Source organism: Hetaerina americana, unplaced genomic scaffold (genome assembly GCF_022747635.1).
Source record: "Hetaerina americana unplaced genomic scaffold, ioHetAmer1.1.p SCAF_45, whole genome shotgun sequence".
Classification (NCBI taxonomy): Eukaryota; Metazoa; Arthropoda; class Insecta; order Odonata; family Calopterygidae; genus Hetaerina; species Hetaerina americana.
In genome coordinates this window covers 4,204,292-4,224,529 of record NW_027287041.1, presented here as the reverse complement: position 1 = coordinate 4,224,529, position 20,238 = coordinate 4,204,292, and the positions used below count along the sequence as shown (strand labels likewise).

The 20,238-nt window shown below is 34.7% G+C and overlaps 1 protein-coding gene across 1 annotated transcript; it reads left to right on the top strand.

Annotated features, from left to right (window-relative positions):
* The first annotated feature begins 220 nt into the window (after nt 1-220).
* LOC139693220 (zinc finger protein 431-like) lies at nt 221-1,436 on the top strand. The gene has a single exon (XM_071591324.1). It carries the CDS (start codon nt 321-323, stop codon nt 1,434-1,436), a length of 1,116 nt encoding a protein of 371 aa, XP_071447425.1. The 5' UTR covers nt 221-320.
* The last annotated feature ends 18,802 nt before the right edge of the window (nt 1,437-20,238 follow it).

Here is a 20,238-nt window from a genome sequence, read left to right as displayed (position 1 = left end):
AATGAATATCTACTTATACTTCAAATCTTTCAGATAAACACCAAAAACAGGATGATGCAGGAGAAGATGCTTCATCCACTCAACTGAATGTGTGTAAAATTTGCAACAAGGTATTTGAACAAAGGGACCTTCTCAAAGATCATGTAATGCATGTACACCTTAACAAGGTGATGCAATTCAAGTGTGATGTTTGTTTGGAGGTATTTAAGAGAAAACATGACCTTGCAAGTCATGTCAAATTAGTGCATGCTCTTAAGAAGACGCACCAATGTGATTTCTGCTCCAAAAACTTTCTAAATTTCAGTAAACTGAAAATTCACATGTCAACGCACACTGAGGAAAGGCCATTCAAATGTGCATTGTGTTCAAAAGTTTTAGCTGGAAAGATACTTTTACAGAGGCACATGCTGACACATACTGTAGAAAGGCCACACAGATGTGAGATCTGTTCCAAAACATTTATTACCAAAAGTCACTTAAAAAGGCACATGCTAACACATACTGGTGAAAAACAACACAAGTGTAATATTTGTTCTAAACCATTTGCTACAAGAAGTTGTCTAAAGGGTCATATGTTGACACATGCTGGCGAAAAGCCATACAAATGCAACATCTGTTCAAAGGCATTCTCTCAGAAAAGTCATCTAAAGTCACACATGATGATACATACTGGTGAAAAACCACACAAGTGTAAAGTCTGTTCAAAAGGATTCACTTCCAGAGGTAACCTAAATTTACACATGATTACACACACTGGTGAAAAGCCATACAAGTGTGACTTTTGTTCAAAAGCCTTTGCTTTTAGCGGTAATCAAAAGAAGCACATACTGACACACACTGGTGGAAGGCCGCACAAGTGCAAAATCTGTTCAAAAGCATTCACCCAGAGTGGTGGACTTAAGTCACACATAAAGACACACACTGGTGAAAGGCCACACCCGTGCAGCCTGTGTTCAAAAGCATTCATTATAAGTACTCAACTAAAGAGGCACATGTTGAAACACACTGGGGAAAATCCATACAAGTGCAACATCTGTTCAAAAGCATTCATCCAAAGTGGTGAACTAAAGTCACACATAAAGACACACACTGGTGAAAACCTGCACTCGTGCAGCCTGTGTTCAAAAGCATTTATTCTAAGTAGTCATCTAAAGAGGCACATGTTGACACACACTGGGGAGAAACCACACAAATGCAACATCTGCCCAAAAGCATTCACCCAGAATGGCGAATTGAAGGCACACATAATGACACACACTGGAGAAAAGCCTATCAAGTGCACAATGTGTTTGAAAGCATTCATTCAGGGTAGTCAACTGAAGAGGCACATGCTGACACACACTGGAGAAAAGCCACACAAGTGCCATATGTGTTCAAAGGCATTCATTCAGCGTAGTCGTCTAATATCGCACATGATGACACACTCTGCAAAATGATCATAAAAATGTAATATATGTCAATAATCATTCACTACCTGGAGCATTGTGAATAGAAGAGTGCTTAGGCTACATAAAATTGTGTATTAAGTGCATTAGACTGCTGAGAATTATTTGTTATTCCTTAACTCTTCCCAAATATTCACTTGCACTCTGGAAAAACCAATTGTAAAACATAAATTATAACTCTTTAACAGTGACATTGTCCTGTTTTATATAATTTTTTAAATAAAAAATAATTGATAAAGTTGAAAATCTCTGCATGATTATGGACATCATGATAACATTAATCTAAGAAGAAACGATTTCAACCAGAATTATAATTTCATAATTGTTTACATGTTAATCTTCTAATTCATCATTAACTCAAACATACCTATATTTTTTCAATTTTGGATCTTCTAAACGTTAAATCAATTTTAAGGCTTATATATATATATATATTTCATCTATTTGTACATCAATCATGCTAGGATAGTTATTAATAAGTTCATTTCAGTACTATCTACTAAGTTGCCTTTTTGTTTAGAAATATACATGCTTTTTATTTCCTTGAGGAATACGATGATGAGATAAAGATATTGCAAAGTTGGTTGTCCAAGAGAAAAAAGAAATTTTATTGTCAACGAGACATTGGAATGTATGTTTCCTTTTCGGCCCTTCAGTAAGTGTGGAAAGTCTAAGATGGACAGGGTTTAGATGTTAAGACTGTTGCTGAAGAAAAAATATGCAAAGTTGGGCATGGTTTGTTGACGAATGTTTATTGGTGCAGAATGAATTGTTGCATGATGCCTATGAAAGTAAGATGAAACAAGGCATCTGTCTATATCACAGCATTTGGTTAGGAGGAAGTAAAGGTATATTTACATAGATGCCCCTATGTTAATACTGGAATGCATTGAAGGTATTCCCTGGTTCTTGGTGGATGATCTTGGAGAATGCAAAAATAGTGATTAGGACCCAGTTACATTCTGCTGAAGTTTTATTCACAGTAATGAGAAATTGAGGTATTTCAGTCCGGAACACCCTGTATTTATGGAAGAGCTGAAAACAGGGGGGTCGATGAGAAATTTTACCTATCTAGACATTTTGAGCTAGATTACCTCATTTCTCCTATATAAATTATTCATTATAAGGGTTTGAATAACTGGGTTTGGATATAAATTCCCTTTGCCAAACTGGAAGCATTTGATATTGGTTTTCTTACTGCCAAAATACAGGCTTTAAAAACTTTGTTTATCTGCTGTTTTGATGCATTTTGTGCTGGACCAAAACCTTATTAATTTCATTGAATTGTAGCACAAAATAGATTTGCTTCCTCTTGAATCAGTTGAAATTTTGCAACAAAAATGTTTTGCACTTAGCTAATATCCATCTTTAATCACACTGCATTTAGTTTGGAGGAAATTAAGGTGTATCTATGTAAGTTCTAATGTATGTCAAGAATAGAACGCTGCAATTGCAATCCCCAGTTTTCTGTACAACTCTGGCGATTGTATTGCGGACTTCATTATAAAGAAAGTGGGTTGGGATGTTAGGACTTTAAAGGTTCTGTCTCTGCACCAAAATAGGCATTGGAACGATGTTACCTTCTGTGGAATTTGCCTTTAGGATAAAGTGACATTGTAGTATTTCTGTCATGAGAACCATCTCTTGATGGAAGAAGGGGAAATAGGAGGACTACCTAGAAGGTTCACATATCTAGACATTCAAAATTTTGGGTTCCAAATGGGATTGGATATAAAGGTGCTTTGCCAAACCAGATTTTACTTTTTGAATATCTTTGGCACTAAAACTGGTTTTCATTCAATGCTTTGATGAATGTTTTGTTTCTTGCTAGTGGTAGACTTGGGAGCCATATCCCATATTTTGTGAAAATTCATAGCAAAAAATGGGTCAATTTCCTCTTGAATTGTTGAAACATTGCTGCTAAATTTGTTTGGACATTTTCTTGTAACTGGCTTTCGGCAAATGCAGCACTCTCCCTGCCCAGAGATTACCCATCCCTAATTCCTTGTATGTCTTTTTCACCTTTTCTTATAATAAAAACATGGCAATTTGATGTTTTATGTATTGCTTCACCTTATGGCCATCCTTCGAGTGGATTATTTCCAAGGGGTATAAGATCATGTTTTAATTATGCTTCCTACTTTTTAATGGTTCATATTGAAGGAGTTGAGCCCTTTACATTGTGTTAACTTTGGATTAATTTCCTCAGGGATAAATGCATCCATATTAAAGAATTCTAGGGCTGCAAGAAATTTAAGTTTATTCATTTCAACAGGAAATATATTATCCATGTACTGCAACAATATGTGTAAACAAACTACTTGTGAGATTTAGTTGAAACCGGTCTAAGGACATATGTATCCAGACAGAAACCCTAAATTTTTCTTGGTTTGGAATACCAACTATGGGCCAGGTACAGAATATTTCACCTTACCCAATTGTATCATTCCATTTTATATTCTTAGGAAATTCTTTATCTAAATGAGGTTTTTCCTCATTAAAGCAGCTGTATTCCTGCAATTCCATTGAAATAACAGATCATTCCTAATGAAGAAATTATATACATCACTTAAATTCCATAACAGCGCCTTGTTGAACTTGTGTTTCTAATGCATTAGAACTGGTCCAAATACTTCCATTTCTTAAAATATGCAGAATGAATGAATTGTCCTTTTACCTGCAAATGGGTGATGAGGAGATATATCACCAGAAATGTTTCGGAAGATTAATATTTTTTGTGTTCTACTAGCATATCTGCATTGGTTATCAGCCTACTCTTTTTTATCAAATTAAACATACATCTCAACAGATTCATATAGCTTCCTAGAAAAAACTGAAGCTGAGCAAAAAAACTTTTAAAAATGTGACCAATGAAATAATTTTAAAGTTTGCAAACTTATGATACAATAAATCTTTGCAGGAGTAGTGGGTACTGCAAATATATCATAAATATTTTCGGAATGTTCAAATTATACACTTGAAGGCCATCTCATTGAAAATGCATTGCTGCCTTCATAGATTAATAAAATTAATTTGATTTGACAGGTGTAACCAGCTTTAAACAAATATCTTTTAAAAATAATAAAACTGGGAAAAATCATATGAATGGGGTCTTCAATTACCATTTTAATTCTTATTAAGATAGAAATGTTCATCAAACAAGGTAACTGTGATTTAGGAGCCTTACTGACAGTATACATACAATTTTGATGTAATATAAATAGCAATTAGAGTTTTGTGTACAATTTCTCCCTCAAAAAATGGCAATAGTGATTTTATATCCTCATTTTACATGAATTTTGTTACCTTTTATGTTATGTCAACACCACCAGTCATTAAAATATGGACTTAAGTTGGTTTCGGCAAGCAATTGTTTCAGATCAGTGGTATTGCCAGCCTGGACAGCATTTAATATAATCATTCTCATCAAGAGTGAAGTCTTGACTAAATGAAGTACGTGTAAAAGAGAATCCTTAGAGATATCGTACATACTATTTAAAAATTGAATAAATAGCAATTGTAAAGTTTTGTGCAAAATTGCCCTCTCCAAGTTAACAACATTTCAAACAGAATGATATACTAAAAAATTTCAGGGTAGATGAGAAATACTAACACATATAATTATTATCAAAAATACAGTGACAAATGCGATTATATACATATATATGCACAACAAAACCCTTTCAAAAACATTCACCTATGCAGAGAAAAACACACTAACCGTAATACTAGCACACACATACAATAATGCACACTCAAGCAGACATACTAACACATGCATAAACCTACAAGCATGAGATGCCACATAATTTGGTGCTCCAGTCATTTAAACCTCCAAGATTGTATCATGTCCATTTTTAGTCATCATTTAAATATCCTCCTACCACCTTGTCAATTTCCTATTCTACACATAGATCTTCTCCCCTCAAAACTCCCCTACCCAAACTCTTCTTTCTTTCCTTAATAACTACTTTCATATATATATATATGTATGTATGTATGTGTGGGTTGCTGTAGTCCAGTTGGTAGAGCATTGGACTGCTGACCAGAGGGTCCCGGGTTTTAGTCCCAGGCAAGGTGTTCTGTACACCTGCATTTCCATTAAAGCTAAAGTGATTTTTGGGTACCAGGTCTTCATCGGAAACCGTAACCGGAGCAGAGAAAGGAACTGGCCCCCAATAGCCTCCAAATATCCAGATAAGGCCTGAAATTGTGTCTGCAGGGCTAGAGCCCATGCGGGTGGCTCCTGCTCCCTAATGCTCAGCGGTGGTTATGATGGGGGCTCCCAAATCCAGTCTGCTCAGCCTCAGATTTGGGAACCAGGTGGATATATAGGTGAGACAAGGCCTGAGTTGGTCAGTTGGTGGAATAGGTTCTGAGAGGGAGAGTGCCTCCAGTTCTCTCCATTGTATGTGGTGGTTACCCCACCATGCACATGTCAAACCAATTGACCTCACCCATCTTCAGTCCAAGAAACACCCGGGGACAAGCAAAGCATCCAGAAGTTAGACACACATCCCATCCACAGCCAAGCATGTCTTCACCATCTCCTGAACCAAGGAACAAGTCACCAAAGCTGAGCATGGGGGAGCAGGATCCACCCGCATTGGCTCTAGCCCTGCAGACACAATTTCAGGCCTTATCTCAAGAGATGCAGATCATTAGGCAATCGCAAATCCAGCCCGGTAAGTCAGCAAGACCGGTAACACCACTACCAACAGCACCAATGATGGCACTGGAGAAGAAGTTATTGGCACTGCTCGGCAAGCCTGGCCACATGGATCACCCCACCAGAGGACAACAATGAGGTCCACACCCTGTGGCATCTGTTAATCATATGCATCAAATAAAAGCATTTGGGATAAATGACAGTTATAAAGTGGCCACATGAAGAAATTTCATGGTCGCTATTAGTGACAATAAATCCAGATTTAGTTCAAAGAATTCAGCAACAATGCATTGAAGTTTTAAAAAAATATTGTTTCCCAAAGTTAATGATTAAAGTCTCTGATATTAATTAGGTTTTCTACAGCTGCTCAGTTTTCTCAAGCTCAAAAGATATGTCAATGTGATAATTTTTTTTGAAATTTTTATCATCTGCCATTATTAAAGTGCATAATGTCTGCCATTTTTATGCTGTCTCAGTTGTCTGGTGAGATTGAAAATAGATAGCTGATGATGCAATTGCCAGTGATGCTGTAAAGAATAAGACTGTGAATGTCTGAGATGATGTGATCCTTGTCAAAGAGGAGGTTCACACTTCTAGTGGTTGCTCTGTTGCTCCTGTAAAGGATGTAGAATTGCCAATGCTCAAATCAATTCAAGGTGACTGGTCCAGCAATGATGAAGCAGAGAATTTGGTGAGTGTTCATATTCATGTTGTTTGCATAGTTAGCACTCTGTGCTTTGAAATTGGTATTGTTCACAGTTGAACTTAGCCATTTGAATTTTTATTATCTTCCCTCTTAAAATGTATTTGCACTTTCTATTTTGTTATCCTATCACCTCACTTGAGTTATTGTGACCATTAATGACTGCAGTTTATATACCTCAGTTTGCATTAGTGATTAGGAGAACGTAAACAATTCTATCAGTCGTTATAACTATGGAGTTATGAAACCATCTTTGCAGATGTAATGCTTTTCTTTGATCTTGCAGGACCCTTCGAATAATGGAGAATTCTGCTTGTTTTTAAATTAAGAATTGGAAATTAAGGATAAGTGTATAACTAAGATTCGGATGGGATGAAGGATGCCCGGGAAAGGATCAGTTGCTGGAACAAGATAAGATGGTCTCATCACTGTTGGAGATACACTTTCTCATCAGCAAAAGCCTTTTCACTGCCCTCAGTGTTTCCTTATGAGTAATTATGAACTATCAGTTGATATGTATCAAGAATATGTAAAATCAAAATGCAAATAACTTTTTTCAGTTGGCAATTTGTAAATGCCATTTGCAACATGTGTTGGTGTAGGTCTGGATCTACTCTAGTGACAAAACACTTCCCTGGTAGAAATTGGTATGCTAACTTTTGCAAATGGAAACTGTTTTTCACTAATCCTCAATAAATGGCTGATTTGAATATTTGAAACATTCAACAAATTTGGTTTTTCTCCTGCTATCAAGTGTAAATGCCTTTTTAATTCATGTCACTAAGTTCATTAAATAATTTGGAATTAACCCTATTATTATAAGTTTGCATTAATTTGCAGAGATAATCAACATAGTTCTTGGTTCAGTATTTTATTTAATTTTAGCATTTGAGGATAGTCATTGCAATGTTGTTTTAAATACAAGTGCTGATTTTATTCCTCTATCAGTAAGAAATTTACTAAATTTGCCATTCGAAAATCTATCACCCATACCACTTTGAATTTTCAATGGTTGCTGCTGACAAAAATATTTTTAAATGCTTTAGTTACCTCCTCTGGCCACTTCTGTATCGTAAAGTTCCGGCTAAAGAACACCCCAAAATAAATTGAAAGCCATTCATATGCAAGCATTACCATGATTGAATTCTTTCAAACACCACATATGAATCAAGTTGCACTGCCTGCCTTCATGAATGTTAGACTTCTCACAGCTATTTCTCTGAAATTTTCTTCTCAAAGTTTTACAAAGGTATATATGCCTCTTGACCTTCAAACTATCCCTGCATAGGTGAAAGTTCCATTCCCACAGCTTCCCAAAACGGTTTATTAAAGGGCTACATAATAAAAACATGGCCATGGAAGCCTCATGGTTGATATATTGTTAAGTACACCAAAAACATGAAAATTCATTTTTCAAAAACAATGTAATTAAATTGAAAATATGCTAAATTGATGATTATGGTATTTTAATTTAAACGGATGAAAGAGTTCTTTAATAAATCGATGTAATCATAAAAGAAAAGTATAAAGTGATGTATTCTATCATATTTTATTAAGAAAATCACAACACAACATGATAATATCTAAGAACAATAATTTTTTAATTATAATTTTGGTGTTTTATAATAAAAAATATATTTAATGTGAGGGAATTGAAGCGAGCAGCTTTACAAATTTCATACAGAAGTAAGTCTTCTTTTGCACTTCAAATATTAGTCATTTGTTTCTCTTTGAGTGATAGATGTGAGTGTGATATTAGGGCACTTTAGTCAGTGTTTACTTCTTCATGCAACTTAATATGCTTCCTAAGGTTACTTTTATTAATAAATAATTTCAAACATATTGCACACTTATAAGGCTTTTCAGCAGCATGAGTCAGAAGATGATTATCCAGGTAATCTTTGCGATTGAATGATTTCGGACAAAACAACTTGTAAGATCTCTCGTCAGTATGTGACAACAAGTGCTTCTTCAGATTACTGTTTAGAGCTAATGATTTCGAGCACATATTACACTTGTATGTCCTCTTGCCAGTGTCTGTCAATATGTGTCTCCTTAGATCTCTATTTTCAGGAAATGCCTTTGAGCAAATTTTGCATCCGTGGAGCCTTTCATTAGTGTGTCTCAACATGTGACTCTTTAGATTTCTAAGGTGAGTAAATTCCTTTGAGCATATATCACACTTGTATGGTCTTACACTGACATGCGTCTTAATATGCGCCTTCAGATTACCCTTGAGAGAAAATTCTTTAGAACATATATTACATTTGTGCCTCATATCAGCAGCATGTGTCAGTATGTGTTGTCTTAGGCTTCTTTTCATTGAGAATACTCTTGAACATATATCACACTTATGCTGCCTTTCATCTGAATGTGTCAGCACATGATTCCCAAGGAGACGTTTCTCCTTAAAAGATTTTGCACAGACCTTACATTTGTGTGGTCTCTCCTTAGAATGTGTGAACAGGTGTCTCTTTAAGATCCACCTTTGAAAAAAACTTTTCAAACATGTTCCACATTTAAATAGCCTTTCTTCAGGATGTGTTAACATGTGGCTTTTGAGTTGACTCAATCTTAAGAAGTTTCTGGTGCACTGTTGGCATTGATGATATTTCTCCAGAGAGCATTACTTTGATATGTCTTGCAATGTCATTTTTACACTTAAATACTTCCAAGCAAATATCACATATGAATTTTATCCTTTTCTTAAGCTGCACGGCAAATTGACAAGAGTGCAGTAGGTTACTTTCAGGATTTTTCCCAGTACCATCCTGCTTCTGGCCTCTCTCTAAATATTTTAAGAAAAAGATGATAATCAATGACTAGTTATAAACGAGTTTTTCATCACAAGTGGGGATATTCACGTTTCTATACATAAATAATAATATTTAAACATATTTGTATACATTCTTATTGTATTAATGCATGTAGGTTTACAATCAAATGCTTAAGTCTGCCATCATACAAATTCATCAGCCTGTCTGTGTATCTTATCAACTGCAATAATGCTAAAGTCTCAGGAAAAAGGCAGCTGTCATCACATAATGATGACCTTAATAGTTACTTCAATGAGATTTTCCCAGAATGTCCACTGAAAATACTTGTACTCACAAAGAAAAGATAGACTCAATACTTGTTAGCCTTTATATATACATTTTTTTAAGAAGTATATTGTCAGGAAATGGAATGACATTTGTGACAATTTATGTGAACAGATACTTTTTGCTCAATTCTATGGTTTTATAAAATCATATCAAAGAGTAATTTTTAAATACTTTAGAAATTATTTCCTCTCGTTGATAATTTAAACTTTAACTGCCATTGAATGAAAATATGGCCCTTGTGCAAAATTTCACCCTATTGTTGACTATGTCAATAGACTTTTTAACCCTACATACACCTTTTTGTTCACTTAAAACAAGTAGGTATTAAAAGTCAAGAAGGGATAGGGTTGATTAATGTTCAGAAGGGATAATTATATTTCCTATGCTTTAAAAGAAAAGCAAGCAGGAAAAGAAAATAGCACATAGAGAAGGAAATTCTTTAACATAAAGAACAGAAAATTAAATTAAAAACATAACATTATACTGCTTTCAACAAATGGAACAAAGTAAAACAACAGTCACTGAAAAGGCTAAACTAAAAAAAGTAACATGGGATATATGAAAATGACAATACTTAGCGATGAATAATATCATGAGTTCAATCATGACCAATTAATTAATGAAAAAAATGGTCAATTTAGTTAGTGATGGTTTAATTCTCCTAACAACCAAGCCTTATATATAATTATGTGAAACCAATTATAAGCGCAGTATTATTAAGGGGTCATATCCTTATCCTGTGCTACATGATTTCCCAATTAAACATATGGGACACTTATTATATTGATTACTTTTTGTTTAGCAAAAAATGATAAAAAGGAATTATTTAAAAAAAGGGGTTTCTATGTTGTCTTGCAAAACTTTTTCAGAAGTGTTAATTTAGGATATTTATTTTTTAAGAAAATATATTTTTGACAGGAACTTTGAGAAGAAAAAAAGAACCTTCCCTGAACCCGAATCATTAAGGAAAGAAATTCTTTAAAAGGTCAAAATACAACTTTCATGCTTCTGCTATTGATCAAAAGTAAAAAATAAATCAATAACCATTGATATGGCAATGAACATATGTCAGTGAACTTAGGGTTATGTTATTCACTAGTTTTGGCTATGGCATATTATATGGAGCATACAGATTGTTTTTTCTGTTAAATAACTGTAATTTTGTCTTGGCTTGCCAAGTCTTTTCTCTGGAACAGGGAAAGGGACTGGCTCCCATTCCCTGATGTGTGAATTTAAGTCAGGCTTAGTACTGGGTGAGCCCTACTGCTACCTAGCGAACCAACTTTCATGTTCATTACAGTTAACAAATTAACCTCTTAACCACTTACCTGCATGTTTATATATGTTATATATATGTATGTATACTTTATATATATATATATACAGTATACATACATATATATAACATATATAAACATGCAGGTAATATATGTATGTATTTCATGATTAACCACATACATATAGGTACACATCTATATCTATCCTGAATGAGGGCAGTTCAATAAGTACCGGTGTTTAATAACAAAGGGCCTTTCTGAAGGAAGTATATGTCTTCATTGTGTGCTGCCATCTATCAAATGATGGGGAAATAAATTTCAGACTGATTTAAAGGTTAGTTTGAATTTGGCAGCTATTTGAGAAAGACATGTTTTGTGATTTTTGCTGAGATGGAAAAAGAGCGGTATTATTCAGTAATTCACTTTGTGTATTTGAATGGATAGAAATGCAAGGAGATAAAAGCAAAGTTGGTTGCTGTTTATGGGGAAATTTTGCCAACCATGACCACAGTTAAATATTGGTTGAATGAATTTTAATGTGGACAAACATCTGTTTTGATGAAGAGTGACCAGGACACCCAGCAGACATGGCTACCCAGAAAATTATTCAAAAAGTCCACACCATGGCTCTTCATAGTGCACAAAATAGCAGCGGCCATGGGAGTGTCGACCAGAATGGCAATATTTCACATGATAAGCATGGGATGAAAAAATTGTCAGCACAATGGTTGCCACAATTGCCTATTGTGGACAACTAGCTGATCTAAAGATGTCGACCAAACTGCATCAGCTACATTACGAACTCCTGGTTCATCCCTCTTATTCACCTGATCTACCTGTGCTACCTGTGCCTTTCTTATATTTCCTAACATGAAGATATGAAAAATTCAGCTCAAATGATAAAGTTATCGCTGAGACATAGGCATATTTTGGAGATGTTGACAAATCCTACTTTTTTGGAGGGGTTAAAAAAATTGCCGCAATATTGGCAGATGTGTATATTTCTAAAGGACTATGTTGAAAAATAAAAAAATATGTTTGAAATGTGGTTTTTTCTTTTCTAACATGGGTACTTATTGAACTGCCCTTATACGTGAAGAAAAGTTGCAAGAAACTTTTTTAAGGAAGGGACAGAAGGAACTAAGTAAATCATTTTTACAGAAGGGTCTGAGGATGCTGGATGGAAGGGATAGGTATGGTGAGATATGCTAAAGTAGATTTGAAAGGAAAATATCTCAATGGTCTGGGTTATTACAGATTCTATCTTTTTATGGATAGGTAATAAGAAAGAACCATTTAGTTTGATATGGATAGCAACTGTTACAATGTAAGTATGGTTCTTTGTTATTCAGCTGTATATGTAGAGAAGAATAAAATCTGGGTTCGGGAACATCCCAATCATTGTAAATACCTTGCATGAGGCCGCACATGATTATTAAGTCTAATATTGAGGGATGTGACACACTGTCCAAAATTAGAGGGAATGGCAAAGTTGGTGATTCAGAAGATAAACTACATTATTGGAGGTCATGATGAGAAGGTAATTGGTGAGAGAGTTAAAAACTGTATGGGATATGGGTGAGATTCTGGTTTTTAAAACAAATATTTTACATATAATTTTACTGCAAGGAATGCGAGTTATTAATGGAAAAGTTGAGATGTTAACGATGGGAATGTTGGATTTGAGGTGTGATAAGTTGGTAGGGCATTTGAAAGTTAACAAGGAGCAATTAGGAAAAAGATTGAAGAGGGAACTATCAAGTTTGAGGATAAGCTAGAGATCTTTAAGGATAGATCCATCTCCCTGATTCATGAAATCCCCTGGTACCAACCTAGGGTATGTGCTGGGGAATGGATGTATTAGGGATTTGAAACCATTAATATTTTGTTGAATGGATCATTAAGCTCTGGCTCTGTGTGGCTTTGTATCATAGTCATTGGAAAGAAAGAAAAACATAATAGAAAGTGTTATTTTTTGAGAGAAGGTGGACTGTTAGGATAAACCCAAGGGAAGCAGGATTAGGGGATTCACAGTGCTGCTCATCCAATGGCATTAGTCCACAACACTTGCAAATTGGCATGCATGCAGACTACATCTTGAAAAATAAACTTCACTATGATTGCACAAAATGTTAAAAAAGAGAATAAACAGTTATCAAAGGCATTGGCTTTTGGCTTTTACAAATAAGGAAGATTAACAAGTTCCTTGAAATTTGGTTTTAACATATACTGTTGGTATACACAATAACAGTTCTATCTCATTGAATAGGAAACACTGAGGGCAATGAAAGGGTCTTGCCTAAAGCAAAGTGAAAAACTAATAGGCATGAGACCTTACCTTGTTCCCGCAACAGATTCGTTCCCAGGAATTTATCCTCCTGAGGAATGTCAAAATGACAGTCTTCCTTAAAATCCACGTCCTCATTTATGAATAATGAAACATCTCCATCTTCCAATGGGTCCTGAGGAATGTCAAAATGAAAGTCTTCCTTAACATCCACTTCCTTATTAAAGGATAATGAAACACCTCCATCTTCCAATGGGTCCTGAGGAATGTCAAAATGACAGTCTTCTTTAATATCTACTTCCTTATTAAAGGATAATGAAACATCTCTATCTTTCAATGGGTCCTGAAAGACAAACATTACAGATAAAGTAAGATCTCATTACAGAGAGAGATGTGTTTTCAGAGAACAAAAATGACTAATGGAAGTATTAATATTCTCCTAACAACTTCTGCAAAAAGGAGAATAGGAATTGAATTGCCTAATGGTCAAAAAACATACAGAGGAATGAAAGGATAACTAACAACCAAGTGCAACCATCAAGATAAAAGAGGCTTTTCAAGAAAATAAACAGGATAGTTTTATTCCAAAGAAACTGAAGGAGATGCCGCAAAAGTAACTTTTAACAGAGTCATCTGCTAATTTGCATTTCAATGCAAAAATTTCAGATTTTAGTGGCAACTCCCCCAATGTCGTTGAAATTTGTCAATGTATAAACACCATAAGTGTTTAAAGTTGGCTTTAACCTTGTGGGATGTGGCACATTGTGCACAAATATCAATGCCTGTGACATTGTAAGCACAATAATTCAAACAACATCCACTTCCTCTAAAAGCCCAAAAATTTCAGAGTTTAAGAGGACGCCTCAGTAGCTTAAGTGGCTAAAGAACTCGACCAGATATTGAGGGATCTGGGTTCAAATCCCAATCAATGCGAATGATTTTTACACTCTGAAGTTGTTGCAAGGAAAGTTTTACCTTAAATAGGCTAGATTTAATATGCAGATGGTTAATTGTGTACACATTGTTATACATACACACCCAACATTATATATAAACACTCACCAAATTCTTTGCTTCTACATTACTGCACCAATGATTTTTACCTTCCTGAATTCATGCAACCATTGGCAGTTCTACATCCTTTTCTGGAGCAAAAGAGCATCCACTAAAAGTCTCAGCCTCTTCTTTCACAATAAGAAAGTCATCTTTGACATTCATGGCACTACTGCCAACAGTGTCAAAGGCGAATGCATCTTTAATGAAGTCTTTCTGATTCTAAGTGGACAACTAATGGAAAGCATAAACAGGTTATAATATCATAATGGCAGATGATTAACATTTACAAATAAAAGCATCAGGACAATACATCTTTCCAGTTAAGCAATTACTAGAAACAGCAGTGAAACACTTGATCACTCGAAGATAATTTGGTAATAAACTTTGTGAAACAACATTTATTTTCACTGCATTGCATAATAGCTCAATTCTTTAACCTTGATCAATAATTTGTTGTAATTATTAGTGGTAATCCAATTTTTGCAAGTGCTCACGAAATAATTGACATCTCTATCAATTATTTCTGTTCAAGGCGAATGATATGAGATGCTACAGCACTACTGAATGTCAACAATTTGCATGACGTACCACAAACCATATCCTAGCCTCTATGCACCTTTGTTGTCATTGCTCAGGACATCACCCTCCTCTTTATAAACCATTAACACTGCAATCAATGGGAACCTCCATTTGGCAGTTAATGTTATAGTTCACCCAACTTTAACCCCTACATGTCATTATGTGAAATTCAGCCATTACAAGTGTATTAATAATTAGGAGTAGATAAATTCATTCCCTGTGCCATCAATGATTTTTCAGGATTACATCTGGTAACAAAATAAGATTGAAAATGCTGAAGTCCATGATATAGAGTGACCATAGCAGTGTGTGTACAAATCCAATTGAAGTCTCCCAGTTGGCGATTCAATATCTATCACCTGCCTACCACACCTCAATCTACCATTTATATTTCTTCTTAATCCCATGTAAATAGCAAAGAAACCTCCTGCCTTGATAACATTTAATAAACCTTTAGTATGAGGGTATGTTATTGATGGACATATTACACCACCGAATATGCAATATTAAATATCAGGATGGCAAAATTATGAAATGAAAAAGTAAATATAAACCTAATCAACATCGACCAAGCAAAAGATAGAATACCATTGGTAGAAGTACACAGAACTGACAGACTTGATTATTGATCAGGTCTTAATGCCTCGGAGGAATCATAAGGTGGAATAAATTGACATAATATACCATCAAATTCGTTGTATTCGTTGTTAATATAGTTCAATTTAATAAATACAACTGACCTCTGCTCTATTGGTTATCAAGTCCTTCGCCGTAAAATTGCACCCCTTTTCTATGCGATCATAAAAAACAGACAAACACTCGCCACATCGACGCTTAAATAGCCGGTATTCAGTCAGTAACTCCATGCAGAAAGAACACACCAACCAGGAATGAATTTCATCCTGCACAACCTGATTAAATATTTCATAAACAGATATTCACCAAATAACGCACAAAATCTTCTGGTCTTAATATCACCGTTATTTTACAAAAGAGTATACGTGACATTAAAACGAACTTCTATCTCATATTAGATTTTTTACACACATAACATTCTAAGCAATGAACAAGTAAAACAACAGTCACTGAAAAGGCTAAACTAAAAAAAGTAAAATGGGATCTATGAAAATGACAATACTTAGCGTTGAATAAAATAATGAGTTCTATCATGAGCAATTTTTTAATGACAAAAAATGGTCATTTTAGTTAGTGATGGTTTAATTCACCTAACACCAAGCCTTACATTTAATTAAAAGAACCTAATTATTGGCGCAGTATTATTAAGGGGTCATATCCTTATCCTGTGTCGCCTGATTTCTAAATGAAACATATTGGACACTTATTATTTTTTGTTTAGCAAAAAAGGATGCAAAGGAATTATCTAAAAAAAAGGGGGTTCCATGTTGTCTTGCAAAACTTTTCCTAAAGTGTTAATTTAGGATATTTATTTGTCAAGAAAATATATTTTTGACAGGAACTTTGAGAAGGAAAAAAACAACCATTCCTGAACTTTAAAAAAATAAGGAGAACAATGAAAAAATAATAATTAGGGAAGGATTTCTTTAAAAGGTCAAAATACAACTTCCATACTGCTCCTTTTACTCAAAAGCAAAAAATAAACCAATAAAAACAGATATGGTAACACATATGTCAGTGAATTTAGGGTGATGTTACTCACTATTTTTGGCTATGGCATATTATATGGAGCATACAGATTGTTTTTCTATCAAATAACTGTAATTTTTTCTTTGCTTGCCAAGTCTTTTCTCTGGAAAAGGGAAAGGGACTGGCTACCTTACCCTGATGTGTGAATTTCACAATGAGACTTAGTACTGGATGAAATCTACTGCTACCTAGCAAACAAACAAACTTTCATGTTGATTACTGTTTACAGATTGACCTCATAACCACTTGGCTACATGGTTATATATGCTATAAATATATGTATAAATACTGTATATATATAAATATATGTATGTATGTATTTACTGCTTAGCCACATACATATAGGTACATATACATATACCTCCTGATTGAGGGTAGTTCAATAAGTACCCGTGTTTTACAACAAAGGGCCTTTCTGAGCAAAGTATATGTTTTCATTGTGTGCTGCCATCTATCAAATGATAAGGAAATAAATTTCAGACTGATTTAAAGGCTAGTTTGGATTTGAAAAAGACGTGTTTTGTGATATTTAATGAGATGGAAAGAGAGTAGTATTACTCAGTAGTTCACTTTTTGTTTTTGGATGGATAGAAATGCAAGGAGATAAAAGCAAAGTTGGTTGCTATTTATGGGGAAATTTTGCCAACCATGATCACAGGTTAATATCGGTTGAATGAATTTTAATGTGGACAAACATCTGTTTTTAATGAGAAGTGACCAGGACACCTAGCAGACATGGCTACCCAGAAAATCATTCAAAAAGTCCACACCATGGCTCTTCATAGTGCACAAAATAGCAGGCGTCATGGGTGTGTCAACCAGAATGGCAATACTTCAATTGATAAGAAGGGGATGAAAAAATTGTTGGCCCAATGGTTGCTGCAATTGCCCATTGTGGACAACAAGCTGATCTGGAGTTGTCGCCACCAAACTGCATGAGCTACATTATGAACTCCTGGCAAATCCCTCTTATTCACCTGATCTGGCTTCTTGTGCCTTCTTTATATTTCTTAACATGAAGAAATGCCTTGAGAGAGAAAAATTCAGCTCAAATGAGAAAGTTATCGCTGAGACATAGGCATATTTTGGAGATGTTGACAAATCCTACTTTTTTGGAGGGGTTAAAAAAATTGCCCCATTGTTGGGAGAATTATATATTTCTAAAAGGGGACAATGTTGAAAAATTAAAAAAATTGTTTGAAATGTGGTTTTTTCTTTTCTAACATGGGTACTTATTGAACTGACCTTGTACATGAAGAAAAATTGCAAGAAACTTTTTTAAGGAAGGGACAGAAGGAACTAAGGAAATTATTTTAACAGAAGAGTCTGAGGATGCTGGATGGAAGGGATAGGTTTGGTATGATATGGAAAAGTAAAAATTGGATGATGGATTTCTAGAAGGATGGGAATAACATGTAAGGTGTTGGGGATAAAGGGGATTATCATGTGTGAATGATCTGCAAAATTGAAAAAAAACACCATTTAACTTTTGTTTCCAGAAGTAATGATTATATATGGAATACTTATTATTCTGTATAAATCTGAGGATTTGATGGAGAGAGGTCCTTTTGAAAAGGACAGCATAGATTTGAAAGAAAAATATCTCAATGGTCTGGGTAATTACAGACTATATCTTTTTATGGACTGGTAGTAAGGAATGGACCATTTGGTTTGATATGGATAGCAACTGTTACAATATAAGCATTGCTCTAAATTGTTAAGTAAAATATGTTAAGTTAAAGTAAAATATGGGTTCAGGAACATCTCAATCAGTGTAAATACTTTGCATGAGGCCGGACATTATTATTAATTCAAATATTGAGGGATGTGACACACTGTCCAATATTAGAGGGAATGGCAAAGTTGGTGATTCAGAAGATAAACTACATTATTGGAGGTCATGATGAGGAGGGAAATGGTGAGAGAGTTAAAAACTGTATGGGATATGGGTGAGATTCTGGTTTTTAAACAAATATTTAACATTTGATTTTATTGCAGGGAATGAGAGTTATTATTATAAGAGGTTGAGATGTTAAGGATGGGATTGTTTGTTTTTGAGGTGTGATAAGTTGGTAGGGCATTTAAAAGTTAACAAGAAGCATTTAGGAAAAAGAATAAAGAAGGAACTATCATGTTTGAGGTAAGGCTAGAGATCTCTAAGGATTGATCTGTCTCCCTGATTCATGAAATCCCCTGGTACTAACCTAGGGTATGTGGTAGGGAATGAATGTAATAAGGAATAGAAACCTTTTAAATTTTGTTGAATGGATCATTAAGCTCTGGCTCTGTGTTGCTTGGAAACATAGTCATTGAAACAAGAGGAGAAACAAGAGTTGATTTCCTTTAAAATGAAGGTTCTGAAAAGAAGGTGGAGTGGACAGAAAGAAAAACATATTAGAAAGTGCTATTTGTGGAGAGAAAGTGGACTGTTAGGAAAAACCCAAAGGAAGCAGGATTGATGGATGGTCCTTATCCAATGGCATAAGTCCACAGCACTTGCCAATTGCCATGCATGCAGACTATATCTTGAAAAATAAACTTCAATTATATCGCAAAAAATGTTAAAAAAGAGAATTAACAGTTATCATAGGCATTGCTTTGGCTTTTACAAATAAGGAACATTAACAAGTTCCTTGAAATTTGGTTTTGACACATACTGTTGGTATACCCAATAACAGTTCTATCTCACTGAATAGGAAACACTGAGGGCAATGAAAGGGTCTTGCCTAAAGAAAAGTGAAAAAAAATAGGCATGTGACATTACCTTGTCCCTGCAACAGATCCGTTCCCAGGCATTTATCTTCTTTAGGAATGTCAAAATGACAGTCTTCCTTAATATCCACTTCCTCATTAAAGGATAATGAAACATCTCCAACTTCCAATGGGTCCTGAGGAATGTCGAAATAAAAGTCTTCCTTAATATCTACTTCCTCATTTATAAATAATGAAACATCTCCATCTTCCAATGGGTCCTGAGAAATGTCAAAATGACAGTCTTCTTTAATATCTACTTCCTTATTTAAGGATAATGAAACATCTCTATCTTTCAATGGGTCCTGAAAGATGAACATTACAGATAAAGTGAGATATCCTTACAGAGAAAGATGTATTTTCATAGAACAATAATGACTAATGGAAGTATTAATATTCTCCTGACAACTTCTGCAAAAAGGAGAATAGGAATTGAATTGCCTAATGGTCAAAAAACATACAGAGGAATGAAAGCATAACAATCAATCAAGTGCAACCATCAAGATAAAAGAGGGTTTTCAAGAAAATAAACATGATAGTTTTATTCCAAAGAAACTGAGGAAGATGCCGCAAAAGTAACTTTTAACACAGTCATCTGCTAATTTGCATTTCAATGCATCAATTTCAGATTGTAGCGGCATCTCACCCATTGTCGTTGAAATTTGTCAATGTATAAACACCATAAGTGTTTAAAGTTGGCTT

Excerpts from the sequence above, each read along its gene's own strand:
- LOC139693220 (XM_071591324.1), top strand. The coding sequence starts at position 321 with ATGTCAACGCACACTGAGGAAAGGCCATTCAAATGTGCATTGTGTTCA.